This window comes from Micromys minutus (genome assembly GCF_963924665.1).
Source record: "Micromys minutus genome assembly, chromosome: 23".
Lineage (NCBI taxonomy): Eukaryota > Metazoa > Chordata > Mammalia > Rodentia > Muridae > Micromys > Micromys minutus.
This window is the reverse complement of record NC_137958.1, coordinates 19,055,636-19,078,746: the sequence shown is the minus strand read 5'-3', so window position 1 is coordinate 19,078,746 and position 23,111 is coordinate 19,055,636. Positions and strand designations below refer to the sequence as shown.

At 36.7% G+C, this 23,111-nt stretch overlaps 1 protein-coding gene across 1 annotated transcript in view; it reads left to right on the top strand.

Moving 5' to 3' along the window:
- SEMA3E (semaphorin 3E) overlaps positions 1–23,111 on the top strand; it is a gene marked incomplete at both ends in the record, with an annotated part of 231,657 nt that overhangs the window by 170,178 nt on the left and 38,368 nt on the right. Inside the window, one exon of the mRNA XM_080936164.1 lies at positions 14,735–14,828. Within this exon, the coding sequence (XP_080792290.1) occupies positions 14,735–14,828 (94 nt within the window). The remainder of the gene's footprint in view (positions 1–14,734; positions 14,829–23,111) is intronic.

Genomic DNA, 23,111 nt, shown 5'->3' with positions numbered 1-23,111 from the left:
TTTTTTTTTCTAATTTTCTTTGTTGACACTATTATGTCCAAGAGCTCTGTGGTTTCAGCCAGGCTGAATGACACGTCGACTGTGACAGAAAGCACGCTTTGCCATGCAGCTGTCCTGTCCCTACTGCACAGATGGCGGATTTATTTTTTCTTTTTACCAGCAGTCCCTTTCTTCCCCACACAGGACTGTGCCCCTTTGTGATGGTGCATGACTCAGTGCAATAGTAGCCCTCAGCCTTGAGGAGTTTTCCAATGTGCCCAAGTAACGGGGAACAGGGAGTGCAGAACTGGGGTTGTTGAGAAGACTGTCTGCATACTAAGAAGGGGTATGACCTCATGAGAAGCAGATATTCATCATTTTGTAAAAAGCATCTTTGTCCTAAAAACAGAATTATGAATTTTCCTTCATCTTGCATGGTCGGAATAACAGTAGAGCAGTCAAATTGAGGGGTGGTTCATGGGAGGAGCTGGCAGAAGAGGATGTCCAGATCTTGCAACTCAGAGGGAGTTAAGATTAGTACTTTCCTGCATGTGTACGAGTCTGAATAATTTTATCAAAAGAACAGTTCAACTTTTGAATGTCCACGTGTTCATTCATATCTTCCTATATAATCCTCCTACATTATGTTAGAAACTATCATCTAGAAATGATTTAGTCCTATCCTTAGCTATGCATATGTAATTCATATATTGCATATGTGTTGATGCCCTTGTATATCACTTGTTTAATAAAAAGCAAATATACTAGAACTCAGTTATTCAGTATTGCCTTTCCAGCTATCTTATATAATAGAGAAATTAAACACCTTATACTGAAAAGCTTGTAACTATACTATAGTTTCTTCAAAGTTATATATACAGTAACCATATATCTACAACTGTTTAAAAATAGTGCATTGTAATTATTAATGTGCTTGGTATTTTTCTTGGTAAAAATGATGATAATTGGGCCATGAAGCTAGTTATAATAAAAGTTGTTTTTTTTTTTTTTTTTTTTTTTTTCCTGTTGCACACATAGAGACCTGCTTGGATCTTGAGTGATTTGTTTATATAGAGAGAATCCAGATAATCTACCTATGAGGCTTGATATGGAATGGTGTTTTTGCTTCAATTCAAGCTGCAGATCAGAAATCTTTATGGATTGGTTCCCCATAAGTGATGGCTTTTTAAAAATTCTATTAGTTAGTCATTTTCCAAAATCAAACATCTGATAAGATGAATAAATCAGAGTCAGATGGATAATATAGTTGAAAGAAAACTGTAATAAAAATGCACTTGTCTTCTTAATCTCAAAATTTGATGTTTAATAATTGTGATTTTTAAATTTATCTTTATTTAATTAAAACATAATTGTGTCATTTTCCCTTCCTTCTCAATCTCGAATCTCTCCTATTTTCTTCATTAATTCATGGACCTTTCTTTAATTATTGTTTTACACCCAGGTATACTACTAAATATGTAAGCATAACTAACGAATCCGTTAATGTTGCTTATTTGTGTATAATTTGGTGGTTGATTACAGGTATTGAATAGCCATTTATAGGATTCTTCCTCAGGGAAGACAAATTCTCCCTGTCTCCGCACTTGTTAATTGTCTGTAGCTCTTCATCCAGAGGGAAATCCTGTGAGATTTCTCCCAACCACATTGGCATTGTCAGCTGGTGTTATTGTTCAGGTCTTGTTTAGGCAGCCAATTGCTGAGAATTCATTTATGCACCTTCCCTGTCATATCTAAAAGGTAGTCTCAAAGCCTGGTCCTCTTGGTCCATATGCTGTCTACACTCCCCTCTTCTGTGATGTTTTCTAAAACTTAGCTGTAAGGATATTGTGTTAGATGAAGTAATCCAACTGTTTTCTGCATTTTCATCAGTTGTACCTTTTTGTTCTTCCTTCTGCTTCCAAGAGAAGCTTGTTTGATGAGGGGCAAGAACTAGACTTGTAAGTATTTAGACTGCAGTTAAAACGTCCATTAGCTTAGACAAATGGCCACAGTAAGTTCTCTAAGATCTGTAGCAGGCTAGGTTTACAGTACCAGACATGACTGTCTTTCTGCTTAAAAGGGCTTAAATCCAATTAGACAGCTATTGTTTACTAACAACGTGCAAGTGCCTGTGTTGTCCCACTAGGGATGGCTTACTGGTGTGGGCAACCTGTGTTCTGTAAGCATCAGGGCTAGGTAGGCACATTGATTACCTTCCTCATTTGTCAGCTTGCATAACACCTGCAGGCATCTTGAAGGTGGTCCCCAGGAGGAGGTTTTCAGGACACATACAGCCCAATTTCTGGCTTCTCATTCCAAAAATGTACAATGCATTCAACAATAGAGACCACTTCCTCAAGGCAACTCGGGATGGTAGCAGAAGCCTAATAATGTTTTTGCAGCCTTTTGGATCCTCCTTACTAACAACTCCGAAGATGGTTTCTCACGCCCGTCACTCAGTTTTCTGGTGGAAAGCCTATGGCTTGTGGGAAGGAATAGTATGTCTTCAGGTGGTGCAACTTCATAGGCACAGTGGATGGACCGGCCAACACACTCACATATTTTATAGAATTGTAGCAAATATGCAATGATTGCCTATAACTATTTCAAACATCCTTACTTATTTATTTATTTTTCCTCTCCCCTCTTTCCCTACTGTTCTTCCTCCTCTCTCCCCAACAACAGCCCCTTTCTTCTAAGTATAACTTTTAAAATGTGACTATACAGGCTAGTTTCACAAATGCTACCCATGTATACCTGTGTATATTCCTAAGCTTGCTTATTCTTACTTCAATCTGTGAAGTTAGTATCCTTTTGGCGTCCCAGTTTATTTATTCTTTATGAAATGATAGTATGTAATGAAAATGTCATGAAGATAAAAATCATAATTAGAATTAAAGATAACAAGATATAAATTGACTAGACTATTAATGTTGGGTTCAAAAATTATAAAATTCTACTGTTGTAAATGTTTATAGTCTATTGTGTATGTATATGTTAAATTAATTTATAGTATCTGATTGTGAACTGAGAATTACTGTGAACATATTGAAAATACATTGAAAACTAAGAATTTTCCAAAATTCTGCAGTGTCTTATGGTGAACAAGATGGTACTTGTGCTTTAACAAGTATTCGCAAAACTGTTTTAAGGAAGGATATAGTTCCTATGAGCATGCTGGTACAAAGGCTCCCATAATTGCTAATTTAAAAAAGATTTATAAATGATTAGAAAAGCGTCTTTGTGTGTGCTGAAGGAAGGTTAGGGGCTCATAAGAATGTTGATAAAAAAACATTTGAAAGCAGTAATGCTGAAGTAGGGGTAAATGGCAAACTTTGGACAGATGTGACCCAGCTGTTTCTTCTGTGCAAGCTCTGAGAGAAGCAGTTCTCTTTATGACTATGTTAGTTTAAGCAACCTCCCCAAGTACATATTCTTGAGTTTTAATGTCCTTTTTACTCCAATAACCATAGTTCCTATTGTTATCCAATATTGATTATAACTATGTAAAATAGGGCAAGTTTAATATATTATATTTAATACATACACACACACATTCACACACACACACACACACACACACACACACATACACACACACACACACACAATACTTTATTCATATCCAGAGCAGACATATGAGGTCAGTGTTTATGGTAGACTCACTGAGATATTTTGTATACACCATCATGCCAATAAAAATTTGGCCATGGTGTGTTTTAAAATAACCTCTGTTCCTTGATACACCTGAAGAGGAACAACTTTCTTCCTGCTTCCTGAAATCAATGTTGATAGAATATTTGGAGCATAGACAGTTAAAGATGATGTAAAGTGTTTATTAGTATAATAAGTAATGCCATAGGGGAGGAAGTATAGACTGTAGAAACTTGTATAGAAAAGCTTTGAGGATATCAAGGAAGTCATTTTAAAAGAACCATTGTTATGGGTAGATAGAGAAAAGAAATAGTGGGATTGTGTTTGCAACAGGAGAATTGCAATACAGAAACTGAAAATGTTTTCAAAAAAGAACTTGTAAATTAATTGGAATATGCCACTCCAGTACTGACTAGATGGGTGAATAAGGAGAAATAAATATGGGATGAAAGAAAGGCCCTGCCTGCTGCACTAGGGTTCAGGTTTGCTTTACAGCAGAACCAAAGGGCTTAGGAGGAGCCCCGAGCTGGAGAACGGCAGTATACAGCCCACATGCACGTTCTCACACATGCCCAGTAGGCAAGTGTCTCAAACTCGAACTTAAACATATTTGAAAGGGATGAGCACAAACACAGGAATGGCATAATGATGCTAAACCAAGAAGAAAGGGAAATGAATACTCCAGGACATAATTAAGGGAGAGCCAAAAAGAAAGACAATTTTGACTTAAATTTATACAGGTGAATGTATAAAACCCTCCAAAATTACTTAGATATGGTATAACTATATGATGATGCCTTTAGTGGCATTTTAGTTACACCTTTCAAGCCCTTCCCCAGATATTGAATGAAATATAAGCATTTGAGCACACATCTAACATATTATGAGATAGATATTTTCTTAATTGAATAAATTGTAATATTCATTTCTACTGCAATTATGCACTGAGAACCTCTTAAACTATACCCAGAAATGTTTGGGAAAGCAAACACACACATACACACACACACACACACACACACACAGAGAGAGAGAGAGAGAAAGAGAGAGAGAGAGAGAGAGAGAGAGAGAGAGAGACATACACATACACACACACACACACACACACACACACACTTTTTTGCAATGTCACGAATGAGGGAAACTCAGGTGAACATGGATTTGGAATCGAAAACACTGAGTATTTCAAAGCCTTCCAAGTCTGTGGAAAAGTTGCTTTTTGCCAGGAGCGCCTTATGACTTTTATGTGCTAACATTGAGGAAGGAACAATACAGTTTTTCCAAAATTACCTTCTATGTTTTAAAGCGCTATACAAACATTAAAAATTATCCGTAGAAGAAAAGAAAAATAAAAGGGTGGAATCCACACTAGTACTAACTTTAAAGTCGAAACATTTATTCACAGTTTTACATCACCCCCCCCTTGCTTCTTTATGTTTGGGAAAGATTTGAAATTCTTGTTAGTGTTTGAATTTCAATGTGAGAAGAACAAACACAACTGAGGAACCCAAATGACACACGTGGAGAGTGTCCTCTCATAAAAGGAGTTAGGTGTCACTTTCATGATTGAATGCACTGAATGAATGTTACAGGTGTGTAAGGACCTTCAGTTCTTCTGCTCCCTCAGCCCAACATTAGCCAAAGCTCACAGTGATTGACAGGTTTCTCCTGTTTTTATGGTACTTCAGGTTTCCCCACCTTTCTCTGAAAATGTCCAAATGACATGCAAAGGAAACATGATTCTATTCGTTTGAGAAACTAATCATTAGTTGAAACCATTTTATTTAATTAACATTATGTTTCTAGCTTTTAGGCTAACTGGGTTCTAAGGGCCTGGTATAAGTTTAAAAAAATAAAAAACTCTGCCAACAATTACTATTTATATTTAGAAATATTTTTGAGGTGTATATGTATATGTGTCTGCTTGTATTACTATGCCAGATGTTTTGCTTCTTTTCAATGGTGGGAAAAATTTACAGGCAAATGGATATAATTAGAAAATATCATCCTAAGTGAGGTAACCCAGACAGAAAGAACACATGGCTTGTACTCACTGATAAATGGATATTAACCCCAAAGCACATAATACCCATGATACAACCCACAAACCATGTCGAGCTTAGAAGGAAGAAAGACCAGGGTGTGGATGCTTCAATCCTTCTTAGAAGTGGGAACAAAATAATCATGGGAGATGGAGGGGGAAGGGAAGGCCCTAAGAGGGAAGAGAAGAGGGGAAGCAAGAAAAAGGGGAGACAGGACTAGTTATAGGAAGAGGCAGCAGAGAAGTACAAGCAGTCAGAAAATTGAACAGAAATATGTAGAAGTGGGGGATGGGGAACTGGGGGTAGCCTCAGATGTCAGGGAAGCAAGAGGTTCCCACGACCCAACAGAGATGACATTAGCCAAAAGTATTCAACAATAGGGAGATAGAACCTGCAGAGACGACATCCAGTGGTTAGGCATGGGTCCACCCTCCCATCTCAAAAGTATTAACCCAGAATCGCTCCTAGGATTCTAAATTCTAGAACTGGTGCATTCTAAAGGAAATGCAGGGACAAAGAGTGAAGCAGAGATGAAAGAAGAGGTCATCTAGAGATTGTCCCAACTAGGGATCCATCCCACCTGCTGACACCAAACCCATACACTATTGCTGATGCCAAGAAGTGCTTTCTTACAAGAGCCTTGTATAGCTGTCCCCTGAGAGGCTCTGCCAGAACCTGAATAATACAGATAAGGATGCTTGCACCTAACCATTTGAATAAGCATAGGGACAATGGAGGAGTTAGAGAAAGGGCTGAAGGAGCTGAAGGGGTTTGCAACCCATAGGAAGAACAATATCAGCTAACTGGACCATATAGAGCTCCAAGTGACGAAACCACCAACCAAAGAGTACACGTGGAGGGACCGTTGACTCCATCTTCATGTGTAGCAGAGAATTGCCTTATCTATCATCAATGGGAGGGGAGACCCTTGGTCTTGTGGAGGCTTAATACCCCAGCATAAGGGGATGCTAGAGTAGTGAGGTGGACATGGATGAGCACCCTCATAGAGGCAAAGGGGAGGGGCATGGGATAGGGAGTTAGGGAGGGGAAACTGGGAAGGGAGACATCATTTGAAATGTAAATAAATAAAATAACCAATATAAACAAAAAGAAAGAAAGAATTGTCCATATCACATTGAAGCAAAAAATATAGTCCGCATGCTAACTTTGGTGATACCTTGTAAATTTAAACTACCCATCCAAACTAAACTGCAGCTGTTAAAACACAGATAATGAAAAGCCAGTGTAAGTAAATAGTGACCAACATCCTCAATGAGATTAAACTCCAGAATTACACACTGCTTGAACTGTGAACTTGATTGATTGGGGGGGTCACTGACAGTGGCTCCATACCTCAAGTTCTCTGGTGTCGTGACTGATTTTCACGGAAGAAAATTATATTACTTGATTATCAGCATATATTTTTGTTGTGATATATGTATTTGCTACTGACATTGTAAAGAGTATGTGTGTATATATATTTACATATACAATACATATGTATACAATACACTTATGTACATATTGCTTTTATCACAACAATTGCAAATAATGTAATTAAAAAAATTCTTATACCAACTTCAAATTACTGCAGGCTGTCTTCAACAGCATTTACAGGGATAAATCAAGTAATCTGTACATTTCCTCCACTTTAATTCTTTATTTTCACTTTAATAACTTCCGTGACCCACTCAGTTATTATCTACTTACTTCAAATAATCTTGGAAAGCATCCATCATAAGATGTAAAATCACATGTAAAATATATTTGTTGAATACCTGGACCAAGGAAGAAGATATCTACTTGTTCTTTTATTGATTTAGCAATTTAATCCCCCAATGAAAAGCAACACCTATAAATATAGAAAAGAATGGGACCCTATTTATTATCATTCAGAGACAGCTACATTAAGCATGCCCAATGTACGGATGGTCTAATTTAGGTAAACACATCCAAATCACATCTCTGATTTATAAGCTGTTCTTGACATCTACTATGAAGAAACAGGATAAGGAAATTGACTTCTCTGGATGGGGAGAATTGAGTCAGAGAATATGAACAGCTATGAAGCACGTACTTGGTGCCAGGTATTTATTTGACATGGGAGATTCAAAGATGGCAGTTGGAACATTTCCTCAAGCCTAGAAGCCTTTAAGGGAAAAAGACAAATGGGTAAATATTGAGTTGTTTTATATTGATAGATAAGAAAACAGCAGAATGCTAAGGGCAGATGTTAAAAGAGCATTATGGTAGGCAGTGTGATCAGATAGGAAACCCCTGGGTGCAAAGGGAGTCTCAGTTCTTGATAATACATGGGAAATATTATCCTTAATGCATTGTTGAGCTCACAAAACAAAAGATCCTTAGAACCTGGCAAGTCCTTCAGGATAGCTGGTACACAAACCAGAAGGAAAAGAGGAGTAAAAGCACTCCAGTATGCAGCTCTGTGTTCCCATTTCAGAAAGAAAAGTTCCTTAGTGGAGCAGGGGTCTGAGATGTGGGTCATATAGACTGTCCATGAAGCTGTGTTAAAATCAGGATGATAATTCTGAAAAGAGCGATGCAAATTAGTGCCAGAGAGCAGGCAAGAACGCTAAGGAAGGGACAATGACTATAGAGCAAAATATGTATTTATATCTGAAAACAATAAAGTGCTACCATCATGTCGGGTTCATCTCTGTACCAGTCTTAGACACTAACACTGAAAAAAAAAAAAAAAAAAAAAAAAAACAAAAACCAACATCTTTTACCTCGGAACTTACATGGTGAGAGCCAGTTTTCTACATAATGTATTAGGTAGTCTGCTGATGATAGAAATAGCTGCTCAAAGGCAATTTCTAGGCAAACAAGTTACTTGCCAATTTCACAGGTTTGGCCCAAATCAGAAATTTCAGTGACAGATTTGTTTTCAATACTTGAAACTTTTAAAATTCTTTATTGATGTTGATTGTGCTATCTTGAACGAAGATCAATTACAAATGAATTTGGTGTTTTTTTTTTTTGTTGTTGTTGTTCTTTAAAATATTATTGGATACAATATGTAAAATTAGACATATTTAAGAATTTCATATGATGCTTCAATATGGACACACATTGTGAGATGTAGTAATTGGGGGAAAGTGTGTGTATATCCTCAAATACTTATTGTCTTTCTCTATGGTGAGAATATTGAAAATCCTTTCTTCAACCTTTGTTGAACAAAGTTTCTAACTGTCATTATAGATAGTTCTTACTGTGCTACAAGATCCCAGAACTTACTAGTCTATCTTCTTGTAACTTAGTATTCGTTGTTTCTATTTTCTTCCTCTTGACTCTTTTTTTCACTGTAGTTTTTGTGGGTCTACCCTGCCACTGGGGTGCCAGGCAGATAAAATATGGAGTGCTAACCTTCATTTATCCTGGGCTGGCTCAAGCAAAGCACAAATACAGCCTCAGGGGGTGGGAAAGTGCAGCCTAGGATGTGGGAGGCTGAAGTTGGGGTTCCCAAGCTCCCAGGCGTCCAGTGGCCTCTGAAAACTGCATAGAATCAGGAAGGAAGGGCTGGGGAGGGGGGTGGCCATGAGCCTGTGGCAAAGAGACTGGGGGCGATGGGGTGGTTCACAATAGATTTCACTTGTTCACCAGGAGTTGGGAATGGAGTGTGCCCGCATATTTCTGGACATCCATTGTTGATGGAAATCGTGGAAGAGCAAGAAACACATGACATCTGCAGGCTGAGGATGAACGTGGTGTTGTGGGGATGGGGAACTGTGGCTTAGCTCATGGGCAGAAGTCCTTATCTTCAGTGGTGGTTATCTGAGAGAGCAGTAGGGCGGGCCTTCTATGGGAAGCTTAGGCAGCAGGGATCTGTAGGTGAAGGCCTTCTCCATGTTCTCCTTGGAGGTTCTTGAGGAAAAGACAGTTCTGGATTCCAAACTGTTTATTGATTGTTGGGCGTGGAAAATGGGTGCATTTCCACCTTCTCAAAGTGGATAAGAGATTACATATCTTTTACAGGAAGGAATGTCCAGAAAGGGAACTTTATTGACTGAACCCCCAGGGCCTCTAGATACCTCGTTAGTATGGAAAACTCTGCTCTGTGATACATGACCTTAGGTCCTGTTTCCTATGTGGGAGGTGTGGCACGTGCTCCAGGTCAGGAATCTGGTAGGCAGCAAGGAGCCAACTACCGTCTCAGGTGGGTATCAGGGTGCTGGGGACACTGAACCTGGTCAGCGTTACTGAGCCAATCCACTGTCTCACAGTCTTGAGTGTCATGAGTCATTGATGATGTTTTCCTTTGTCTTTATGAGATTAGGTTTAATAACATGGAAGCTAGACACTCTGTTAAGAAAGAGAATGCTGGGGAAAAGACATGAGGCTGATGAATAGACAGAAGGAAGACTGAGTGATTTATGGTCAAACCTTGGGGACTGTGTGGGTCAAAGAATAGTTTTTACATTGTAGATAAACTTGTAGCAAAGTTTGGGGAGAAGATGGTAAGCTAGGTAGATAGAACACCCCCCCCCCAATTGCACGGATGACAGAAACATGCATATCTGATATGAGCAAAGGCTTGTGGGCTTTCAGGCCTGGCAATGGAAGGGATAGGAACCATCAGACTAGATTGCAGACAGTGGCATGGATCTTTTGTAAAGATTTATTCATTCTATGTATGTGAATACACTGTTGCTGTCCTCAGACACACCAGAAGAGGGCACCAGATCCCATCACTGATGGTTGTGAGCTTCCGTGTGGTTACTGAGAGTTAAACTCAGAACCTTTGGAGTGGTTAAGTTCTCTTAACCACTGAGCCATCTCTCCAGACCCAGTGACATGGAGCTTGATAGAATGATTTTTATTGTTATGGTTTACAATGGGCATTGTAGAGAGAAAATAGTAAGAATATTCTTAGAACAGAGTATAAGAGACAAAAAGACAGGCAAGTGCCACTGTCTTCTTGGGAGCTTCACTTCTTTTTCAATGCTATTGTAATAAAGAGTCATCGGTTTTGTGGGAGAACTCTCCATATTGTCTAGCTCATGACTCTCTAAGTGAAAAACCTAAAATGCATCTTACAAGGTAAGGACTGAGATGCCAAAAGGACCACCCAGTTGGGAACTGACTTTATCCTCATTAACAGCTTTGAGAGATCAGCTGTGAACTGGTACTGCCCCCTTCATCCATCTTCAAAGCATGCACTGGTGACCCTACTTTTCCCTATCATAAATTTCATTCGCTAATCCTGTTTTTAATTATCAAATTTCCTTTGTCAGGGCTAATGTTATTATATGGTATCCATCTGGAACATCGAATAGTCTCCACTTCTCAAAATCCTTAAGTTGTGCCATCTGCAAAGTGTCTTCGGCAGTTTCGGTCTAGGAATTAAGCAAGACAAGTTTTCTGTGTCTCCATTTTTCTGCTTGCTACAGTGTCTGTGGCTTAGTTATAGAAAAGAGATTGAGACACATACTACAAATTGATTGCAACTGTGTTATTTCAGAAGACATCACAAAAAGTCCCAGAAAAGATATAAAATTGGAACAAAATTGTGGCATTTCTATTAATAGAGCAGATAGGATGAGCCGTCCTGAATTATCTCCCTCCTGGTTTATTTACTAGGGACATTATACTTGCTATGGACAAATTGAAGGGCTTAAAACTAGATGGTTTTCAGTGTGTCCTTAAAAGAGACAAACTCGTTTTTGGGTTATTTAGCCTTAACATGCAAAAATTGTTTTATGTCATAAAGATTCATTGACTCTGTATGTGACAATTTTATTTCTGATTTGTTCCTGCTTAAACTTTTAACTGCTCTAAACTGTCAGACAGCTTGTGAGTACAGATAACTTGCCTAGGAAAAATGTCTGACAGCCACTTATACATTTGTCATAGGCAGCTAAGAGGTGGTGATGAAGTTGGTACCTGAAAAGGAGCTGAAATAAGGACTTTAGGAAATGTAGCTGATGGTAAGAGACTTCAGAACTCTGGCCATTATAGATAGCTGAGTCCTTAGCTTGCTTTGACTATCAGTTGTTTAATAAACATATTATAGTAGCTTTTGTGACAAAAAGTGAACATATTTTTGTGACTTCATCTGATTCAGTAGCTCAAGAACAAAGTTAAAAGCAGTTACTGTATTATTTTAAAGATGTACTATTATTAACATAAAGAATATTTGGAGCATCCATATTAAAATTCTGTAAGAAGACTTCCACACATTCTGAGCAGCAAGTCTGGAAACAAATCAACCAGCCAACCAGCAAACCTCAAACAAACAAGAACATTTTCATTAGTGGACCTAAAAGAAGAATTTGCAAATCTATGTGTTTTAAAAACTGAAATGATAGATCAAATAGACTTTTAGAATAACAATAATATAGACTTTTATTAGAGAGGTGAAATAAAATAGTTTAATTTGTTTCTTATTTTAAAATGAGCATTGTAGAACCAAGGTTTAGCAATGATTAAATAAATATGAAAATTCCATAGAAAGGGGGGATTGGTTTTAGTCATGGTCCTTCTGGATGTTGTCAGGCATGAGGTATTAATATCTATCTTAGGGTTGTACTGCTGTGAACAGACACCATGACCATAGCAAGTCTTCTAAAGGGCATCTGATTTGGGCTGGCTTACAGGTTCAGATTTTCTGGACATTAACATCAAGGCAGGAGCATGGCAATGTCCAGACAGGCTTGGTGCAGGAGGAGCTGAGAGTTCTATATCTTCAGGTGAAGGCTGCTAGCAGAATACTGGCTTCCAGGCAGCCAGGATGAGGGTCTTAAAGCCCAAACCCACAGTGCCATGCCTACTCCAAAAGGCCACATCTATTCCAACACCGGCCACACCCTCTAGTGCCACTCCCTGGGCTGGGCATATACAAACCATAATGATGTCTAAGACTATATTAGCATTCAGTGTTAACATTCATCTCTTCTCATTGTGCAATTTGATTTAACTAGTCTAAGTCTTCTCCCAGCCTCTGACAGGGGTAGATGTTGTATTGATGTGCCTCACACTGGATCAACATTCTAGTATGATTATCCATTAACTAACTTATTTTTAAAATGTCAGGACTATGGATTTCTTAGTTGATCAGACATGCTGATATCCAAAATTACTCCTGTAAGCCTCAGGAGCCTATGTGATGATTTCCACTTAGAAAAACTCTCAAACTTTTAAAGAAATTCTAACTTCATTAACTCCTGTTCCACAAATCTAGGAAATTTTTGATGTCTATTGACTTTGCATTTCCTGTTTCTTTTATTTATTTATGTGAAATTTAAACTCACTGTGTGATTCTTCCTCAAACAAATCAGCATTGATCTTTTTACATGTTCCAACACCTTCAGTGTTTGTGCTAAGGTGTCCAGTACTATCTGTTAGAGACAATAACCTCATTAGCAGCTTGAGATTAGAAGGTAAGCATTACAGGGGTTTAACCTATACAAGATTTTGACATTAGCAAATATCTCTGTATTTTCTCTATAACCTTTAGACTTGTTCGTTTTCTCAAATAATTCACAAAGTGACAGGACTTGGAGGGGCATGCAAACTCACACTCACACACACTTGTTAGCTTGTATGATGTGCTTTGTTTTTGCTCTTCAAGTTTATATGAAATTCTCAGCATCAGCATTAGCTAATAAGATCTACAATTCCTTCTCAGTTGGCCATTTTTTTCTCTTGCCTCTAAAAATTATTATTTTTGAATGCTTAAAGAAGGCTCTCCCAATTTGCTGCTGTCTATACTGTCTTCTAAGTTGTGTACAACAGCTGAACAAGAACACTTGACTGCTGAACCCCATATGGCAGCCGCACCTCTTTGCTGTTCAACAGTATTTCAAATTCAAAGACAAGACCTAATGGTCACAGGGGTCAGATGAGCTCAGCATTTACTGGAAGCGTTTTGAAATGGAAAGGTCAGGACAGTGATCTTAGGCAACCATACAGAGAGAAAAGGCAATATATAGAACAGGAAACAGGAGGCAATGGAGTAACTGCTGTGTAGCTTTAGAGAAGCATATCCAACTGTGGTTAGCTGCCCTGGGTGTGAGTTCACTGCTCTCAGTCCCTATTAACAAAATGGTCTACTGCAAATTATTTTTTTCTACACAAGTATTCACAGTTGTTATTGTTACTTTCCTATATACCTTTCCTGTATGCAAACCACTTATGGCAGACTTGCTGGATTTTCTATATATACACATACATACGTATGTACCTACATACATATATACATACATATATACATATATACATACATACATATATACATATATACATACATACATATATACATATATACACATATACACATATATACATATATACACATACACATATACACATATACACATATACACATATACATATATACATATATATGAGTGAGAGTTATGAAATCTAGAAATAGCCAGGGAAAATATCTGTAAGTAAATCCATGAAATTAAAGCCAACTGTACTATAGTATTTTTGTGGAAATATTTAATGATATTAATGTGAAAACAGATATTATAAATTAAAAATGAAATACTGAATAAAATATGACCTTAACTTACACACGTGCATTGAAATAAACAATTTATAAACTAATCATTCTAAATTATCAATATTGATTACTTAAAAAATTAATGAAAATTATTAAAATAAATATTCTAAACTATTGGTAGTAAATTTTATTATTATTCCTTTCCCATTTACTCTAAAAATGAATAAGCTACATTAGGGATAAGAACCTCAATTCTCCTTTTATCACTGAGTCTCTTCTTTGGTACTGTCTTCATCTTGTTTCTTCTTTGGACGATTTAACTGACTTATCTCAGTGTAGCTAACAGTATCTAACTGACTGAGAAAACCTGCTAATTTGTCTCTGCCCTATGACAGTAGTGAGTGCATTGGGGTCTGCCAAGCCTTTGCTTATTTATAAAAGGCAATGTGTAACTACATATCATCATGTTATCAGGGTCCCGATGAGTTCGTGTAAGTTGTTACTGACCAAACTTTACTGTGTTTTATGTGAGCAAATAAACTCTTATCACAATTGACACCTTCCCAATGTCTTTCTGTTTTCTTTCCAGGACCCCCTGTTTCACCTGGAGTCACACAGATCTGAGAAAGGAAGAGGCAGATGTCCTTTTGACCCCAACTCCTCCTTTGTGTCCACACTAGTTGGTAATTATCTTTGCAACAGACATCAGGTGTCAGCCACAGTGATTTAGAATGTATTTTTCAACTTCTGTACTTTCTTTGGCATTTCTTTAGACACTTGGCCTTGCTGAATCTATCAGCGAGTATCTGGAGAAATGATACTGAATTTCAAGTCCTGCTATCTTTGGTAATCTGACTCTAAAATAACTACAGATGCTATAAAATACTCTTGTCTCATGATGAAAATCAAACATCTACAAATACTTGAAACACAGTGATTTTTATGGTGGCATTTATCATTCAGAAAATATAACTTTATAATGGCTTTATAAAAACATAGACAAAGAAAATCAACTGTTTTAAAATGTTTCAATTTTCTATCTCACTATATGAAATAACTTAGAGAATTGTGTGTGTGTGCTCGCAAACGCACATGCATGTGTGCACGTGTGAGCACACACATATATGTGCAGAGACAATATACAGGTGTTTAATTACTTTTTTCTCCCCTGTAGATGCTAATATCTAAGTCAGATAATCTGGTTTCCTGAGCCATTTTTTTGTCCCAACTCATCTAAATTCTTCTGAAGCTAAAATATAGACTATAGCCTGATCAGCTCAAACTCCCATGAAATGTGCATTGAAAGAGTGGAGAAGAATCTTGCAATGTGATAGATCTTGCAGTTTAATTTAGATGAATTAAATAGGGTACCCGAAGACCTCTCTTGCTACAATGCAGAAGCATGCTTTTCTGTATTATTTAGATTTGAAAATGATGCTCTTGTCAAAGTACTTGAGTACTGAAACAATATTACAACATGGGAATTCCTATATATAGAACAGATGGAAGCAATTCCTGATATCTAACAAGTGAGCTAAGAGTTCTCAGTACCTAGAGGCTCGAGGGTCCGTATGAAGAAGATGCTATTGCTACATTTTCAGTTGCACATATGTATGCTTGTTTCTCACAGTACCAATGCTCATTTTTCTTTGAAGATAATAAGAAACTATAAGTTGTAGAGGCATATTCTAAGTAAACTGATAAAACTGGGAATACCTTGCTGACCCTTAAGAATATACTCTGTAGGGCTGGAGAGATGGATTGTTGTTTAAGGGCCCTGGTTGCCCTTGCAGGTTCAAGTCCCAGCACTCACAGTGTCTCACAACCTTCTCTAATGCTAATTCCAGGGAATCTGACATCCTTTTCTGCTCCCTACAGTTAGGGCATCCACATATTCATAGACACACATGCAGACAAAACACCCATTTAATAACAATTACGATTAAACATATAAAAGTAAAATGTGCTATACTTGAATCAGACTGTACACTGCAGAATTTGTCTTTTTTTTTTTTTTTTTGAGTGGTTCAAAATTTTGATGAGCTTTTTATTCTTTTTATTCACTACACTTTCCTATCTGGATCATCGTTCTCATGTACAGACAAGAAAAATGTCATAGAAAAATAAAAATCTGATGTTAGCTCTATTAGTCAGAAGCTATAACATTAACATTATAACTAAAATGTTCTAAAAATGAGAATTTCCCACAGTAAGTTGAGACTTGACTAAATATGTATTTTTAAAAATGTACAATTTAAAAAATATGTTAGCTTTTTTATAAATTTGTACAAAAATGTGGTTTGTGTGTGTGTTTGTGTGTGTGCATGCGCATTTATGTAGAGTATGAATAGACCTTAAATATAAAAACAGAGCTGCTAAGACACCTAAGGCAGTAGTAATTACAACACTAGGAATGGCATTCTTGTTGAATACTATATCCATAATTGCTAGATATTCCACAGGAATTGTCAGGATCTGAATAAAAATGCTTACACTTGATAAATGGAATATCTGCATGGAGTACAGACTGAGGAACTTTGGCAAACAGCAAACAAATGTTGAGGTATTTATTTCTCGTATTAAAAAGACATGGGAGGTTGAGTATTACACTCCATGTATAATATCCTAAATAATGAAATCCATGTTTGGATGTGCAGACCAATTTTTCAAGCATTTTGTTTAAGTGGCGAACATGGTCATTTCCATAGCCATCTTTTCCACTCAAGAGACAGTCTCTCTGAGCCTTGTTTATTCATGGAACCAGGAATTTGAAGCTGAAGTATTTAAGAGGGGGAGTGTTACTGGAGGGACATTGCCAAGTGAATTTGATTGAACTACTAAATTGAATTACTCTGTGCCGAAATGTGAAGTGCTTGCCATTTGAGGGCTCTTTTATTTATTCAGAAGAGAAATCAAATAAGAAATAGCTCTCCAAGCTAAACACAATTTATAGAACAATCCCCCCAATGAGAAGAAAGAAAAATAAAATTCTTCACGTTTGTCCAATCTCCGTCATCCCCAAAGTCCTTTGGAGAGATCATTTACTCAGTGTGGAAAAGCTGTAGCCACTGGACTGGTCGAAACCTGATAACCTATATGAGCCACCGTCCTTTCGAGATAGGAAGTAAAAATAATTCACTTAGTTGAAAAAGCAGAAGAAATTGAGCTGGAAAAATGGAGCTCCCTGACTTGAAATTTGACAAGTTTGGTGTTGCCTAAATGGACAGAGAAGATTGTATCAATGTGATATTTTATAGCCATACCTGTTCTGTTCTGGTGGATTGAAACTAGAGCCCAGCACAAAAATGAACAGCCATCTTTTAATCATTCCTTGTGTCTCTGCTCAGCGTGTGCTACACTATAGATGATGATTGTTCTCATGAATAATGACATAATGAGACGACAGGGATAATCATATTCAGAAGACTATGTGACCTCAAAGGTGAACAGTATCATTTCTGTTAGTTCTTTGAGTAAAATTTAGACAACGTGTTTGGATCATGCACACCCCTTTCCCAACTCCTCTCAGATCACATCCATCTTGCCTAGCCACCCAAGTTTCTGTCCTTTTTTTCTCATCTCCATGAAGTCCAGTTTGTGCTGCCAATATATTCTTGGAGGTTTGATCTTCCACTGTCAAGGAATTATTCATACCTCTCCTAGGAGTGGGACTCCTGGTCTACCTCCCTTCTCCTTCTTGATGTTTTTGTCTCATTGAGCTTACACAGGCCTTGTCTATACTCTTGTGACCACTGTAATTTCAAATGTGCATGTGTTCTGTACTCAGATGGAAGCGTCTCTAGTAGTATGTTTCTGTATAACTTCAAATGGTCCACAATTTTATTTACTCCTTCCCATGTTCTCTCCTCTACTCTGCACTTTCATTCCCCAACCCAACCATTCTTCCAAAACAATGAATATTTTATAGTATTTCTTAAGCTTATTTATTGAGCCAGAGTCTCACTATGTAGCCTGGCCAGCCTGGAACCCCATACTTAAACTCATTGTGTCTCTTCCACTCAAGTTCTGGGAATAAAGGTGTGTACCAATAGGTTTGTTTTTGTCTTAAATTTAGAAACAACCTTAATTTTATTTAAGAATTCACTCAAGATTCTCAGAAGTAAAACTGAATATTGTTTATTAAGCAAGCAAAAGAATTCAATATGAATGCTTTTATTAAATTTGGAAATAAAATGACAACAGTGTCTATGTAAAAAGAATCCAATGGCCAGATGGAGTCATGTTCCCTATGATCAGAATCTAATCAAACTGAAGTTAAAAATTGGTATAGCCTGTTCTTCCAATTCCATTGGGACCTTATTTATTTTGGTGGAACACATAAAAGCACATGCTTCAAACACAATATTTTTTATGTGTTTAACCAATTTCTTTTTCCAGGCTACTCACAAATATTCTACCAAATGCTGTTTTAATAACCATTAAGTATTTAACATTTTAAAAGCTATTGATACTCTGAGACTTGCACTAAACTCAGTTGCTGTGTTACTTTTTTGTTGCTTTCTAATACCTTGGAGAAACTTAGCACTTAACTTACTTAGTAAAATAAAATAATAGGCACAGTATTTGGGGGTTAGCAAAGTCAGAATCTATGAACTGTTTTCTTTGTGTCTCATCTTTTCTTTCTGTTCAGCTGTTACGTTTAAGGCAGGACACCTTAGGCTCCCCTTCAATCATAGGGATACTTAAGATTTACATATTATTTTTTCCCATTAATTTTGTGAGAATCTCTGGTGTATCGCAATCCTATCACACCTGAAATATGTATACCTTATTAAGATGAAAGGAGCTAGGTAGAGACTCCACTTGGTTTTTGTCACGTTGTGTGTGTGTTTGTGAGTGTGTGTGTGTTTTGTGTTGTAACGTGTGTTTATGGGTGCCAGTACATGTATGCCTATTGATTGTATGCGTATTGTGAGCACATATGTGTTTATGGGTGCCCGTGTCTCTGCTCAGGTATGTACCACACAGTGAGGATGTTGTCTGCTTTAACAGTTTGCAGTTCCTACCTTTGACAGAGGGTTTCTCGTTGGCCTTGAGTTAGCCTGGTGTCCATCCTGTCTGCAATCATATAGCTCTGGCTTACTAGGCATGAGAAAGGACATGGTAACTTTCTGCATGGATGTTCAGGGTCCAAACTTCTATACACATGCCTACCTAGGAACTGCTCTAACCCACAAAGCCATTTCTTCAACTCTGCATCTGTTAACTCTCAACAGGACATTTTCAGGTACACAAATTAAAGACTTAATATTTGATTTCAGTAAAGAGCCAGCATTGAAAACATTTTTGAAGGGTGGCAAGACAGTTTATCAGATTAAACGTGCTCTCAACACAAGCTTCTTTGCCAGCCTGAGCTTGATTTGTGGATCCCAAAGGAAGCCAGATATCCTCAGATTTCCAGATCTGAAACACACTCACATACCCATTCCTATCTACAAATGCTCACACATGCGGGTGTGCGTGTGTGCTTGCATACATACATGTACCACATATAATAAGTTCTAAAATATTTTTAAATTGATTTTTCTGCATATTTATGGGCCCCTTGTGAGTTTCTCAGCAAATAAAACTACAAAGTCTATAAACATTAGAATTTTTGTGAAGTTTCATTAAATATACCCTACGACCAGTTCTCTGCATTACACATTAATGTTAATGGAACAGAACATAATTCAAGCTGATATCAGGAAAACATAAGCAGTTGTTTTAAGTTCTTAGTGGCAAAGATTTTTAAGACTAAGTAACCGTTTCCACTGAATTAAGTATAGTTATATCAAGAGTGGTTAGTAATGAATATTTATTTCTTGAATTCACCCAAATTTCATATATAGATAGAGACATCTAGTTACTACTGCCATTCCAAAAGAATAACTTATTCAAGGCTGCTGCTCCCTCACTTGGCAAAATGCCCTCTGTCTACACGCTTCCTGCAGCTTCTGGCCAGGGCTAGGTCTCCAAAGAGCTATTTAAATACTTTGCTTATATTATAACTATTTCCTCAAATAAAAGGCAAAGGGAAAGAAACACTCAGTGTCTCCCTAAAAATACCCTTACTCTGCAAGCTTATGTCTCCATCATGTCCCTCATGAATTTAATTGACCGTGACTGTATTGATTGATGTCACTGGTCGCCTACCAAGAAAATGTGGCTACAGACATGAGTGTCAGCTAAGGAACACATTTTCCTTTTACATTTTTGCTCCAGAAAACACCTTTTGAACACCGATGATTATGGCTAATGAATTGGGAAGACCAAAAAAAAAAAAAAAAAAAAAAAAAAGCCCAAACAGCTAACTATCTAATGACATTGTGCTGTCTGTGGGCTCTTTCCATATGGATGGTCACTTATTATTCCAAAGGCAGATGCATTTGTCATTATTATTAATCTTAGAGCATACATTTATAAGATTCCTAAAATACTAAGGGGGCATTAGGTCTGAGCTACAAATAGAATCCCATTATAAAAAATAAAGTTGTGCAGAAATGTGTTTATTGCATATTTTACCTTTAAAGTGTGTTTTTTATATAACTTACAATAGTCAGTTTTTTTAATTTGCAACTTTAATTTATTATATACACAGACTTGCAATAGCAACCAGGTTTTGAGGTTGCAACTACTGTGGATAAATGCTAGAACAAAAGTGAAATTTCAGGCTTCATGATTTTTAAATTATGAAATTATCAGTAGTGCCATAATATTAATCAGCACTTTTACAATATTCATATTTAATATTCTTAATTGTTGTTAATACTGAGATTAAAATAAAAATGTAAGCAATCCCTTATTCACATGAATGATAGACTCCTATCAATTTATATTTTATATTTTTTTCCTGCAATCATTCTAAAAAATTAGTCGATGAGTTTGAGGAGGGCCCCCAAGAAGTTTGTAGGTCAAGCTGAAGAGACAGAAATGATTTAATTACTGTAATCATGAATGAAATTTTAAAAATTTCAGGTAAAAATAAATCCAGTCTTATACCTGAGAGTTTTCTGTTATATTTCATAGCATTTTAATAACTAAAGGGAGGTTTAGATACATGTGATTGTTAATTCATTAAGGTGTTCATTGATTCAATAAATGTTTACTGAACTTCAGCAGTATCCCAGACATTAGCAGCATATAATTTCAAGTACACAAAGAGCACACAATTGAAGCACAGTAGATGATTGGTATATTAGAAGTAAGCATGGTGCTCATGGTAGAACCAAGTGGTCAAGAAAGGGTCTGTGGAGAATGAGGAGTAGCCATATAAATGTAGCCCAGGGATCAGAGGTGAGACTCCATGGTTTGCAGAGGTAACCAGATCTTTAGACAAGAAATGGTTTTCTCAGAGTCAAAATGAAGATTTGGAGATGGACGTTTAGCTTGTTTCCAGTGCAGAATTATATCTGTCATAATGTTACCCATGTGTAGAGATTAGTGTTGAGAATAGTAAGGCATATGCCTCTGTCAAATTCACTGAAAACACATGTCTTATGTTCAGGTATAACCAGTTAGCTACTTCAAATTAATACATCACTTACTATTCATATCTAGTTCAATAAATATCAAAAATGCCATTTGACATATAAATTGGCTTGTCTTTATTTAAAAAATCAAAAGAGATTGGCCATAAATTAAAATATTTTTTTCAGACAATACATTGGAGGGCACACAAATCTAACACCTTGGATGTTTAAGCTCTTACTATTGAAACACAAAAAGACATTTTGCTCCATATATGAATTTCCTTCCTTTTTTAGGTTTTTTAAGTAAGGAAAATAACTTTAATTTAGTTGTCATTTGTTGTTTATTTCCAGGAATTACAAAATATTGACTTGACATTTTCATGACACCGAATTTTTATAATTTTAAGAAGTATTTTTAAAATATTTAATTTTTACTATTTATATTTTAATATAAAATAGTTTCTCTAATTTAATTAATTTTTTATTAACCATACTTAAAGCTTAATTCTAATTTATTTATATTCCTTGATAGTATTATCTTCCTTTTAGGGTTTTATTTTATTTTATTTTATTTTATTTTTGAGGAGGGGATGCAGGGAATGGTTTGCCAAACACAGAACCTTCATATTATAGCTTCATTTTTTTTTTCACAATGATAATAAAACATGAAAGCAGAAACATTTTCTTCTGCGGATCAGCTAACATGCCAACCAAAACACATTTGGTTGTTTCCTTAGCTTATGGTGTTTAGCACCTGGCTAGCTTCTTTGAAGTTTAAATTAAAAAGTTTATATTTAGTTATTTGAATTTTTCATGAAGGATTTTCTTTCATCTAACTACAAAAAGAGAAATTGGTTAAAATGAAAATATATCATCTTGGAGCACACAACCTAAGATAAGACTTTATTTGCTGTTGTAAGGCTGCCATCTACTGGCTGATACTGGTCATTGTTTGGCCTTGATCAATACAAGTAGTACTTAAACACTGAAGGAATGCAAAATAATCGTAATATTTTAAAGACTCATTCTTCATAGTAATATATCTATATCAGCGTAGATTCTTTCCCTCTTTTATCTTATTTCTTTATCACCGCACCCCTCATTTTGCATGTATTGATACTTGACAGGAACACTGCAGATCTCTGCTTTGTCGAGAGAGTTCAATATAGATCCAAGGACGAGAGGAGCGAACTGGGCACTTGCCGCTTTTCACCCTGATTTGCTGCTTGTGAACATGCTGCTCGTTTGTTTTTCCAGCTCTTTTTTGCTTTATGAAAATTATGCGCCCTCGTGAAGTCCTGTGAGCCCATCCTTTATTCATGCTGGGATTTTTACTGGTGTGCGCTTTGGAAGCTCTTATCCAAGCATCCAAGATGCACACTATCTCTTTTGTGTCCAGAAGATTTTATTCTACAGGTGGACTCGGGGTGGTCTAGCTTTGAGGATCTTCCTACATCCTCTTCTACAGTGTGTCCTGATCCTTTGTTGATGTTG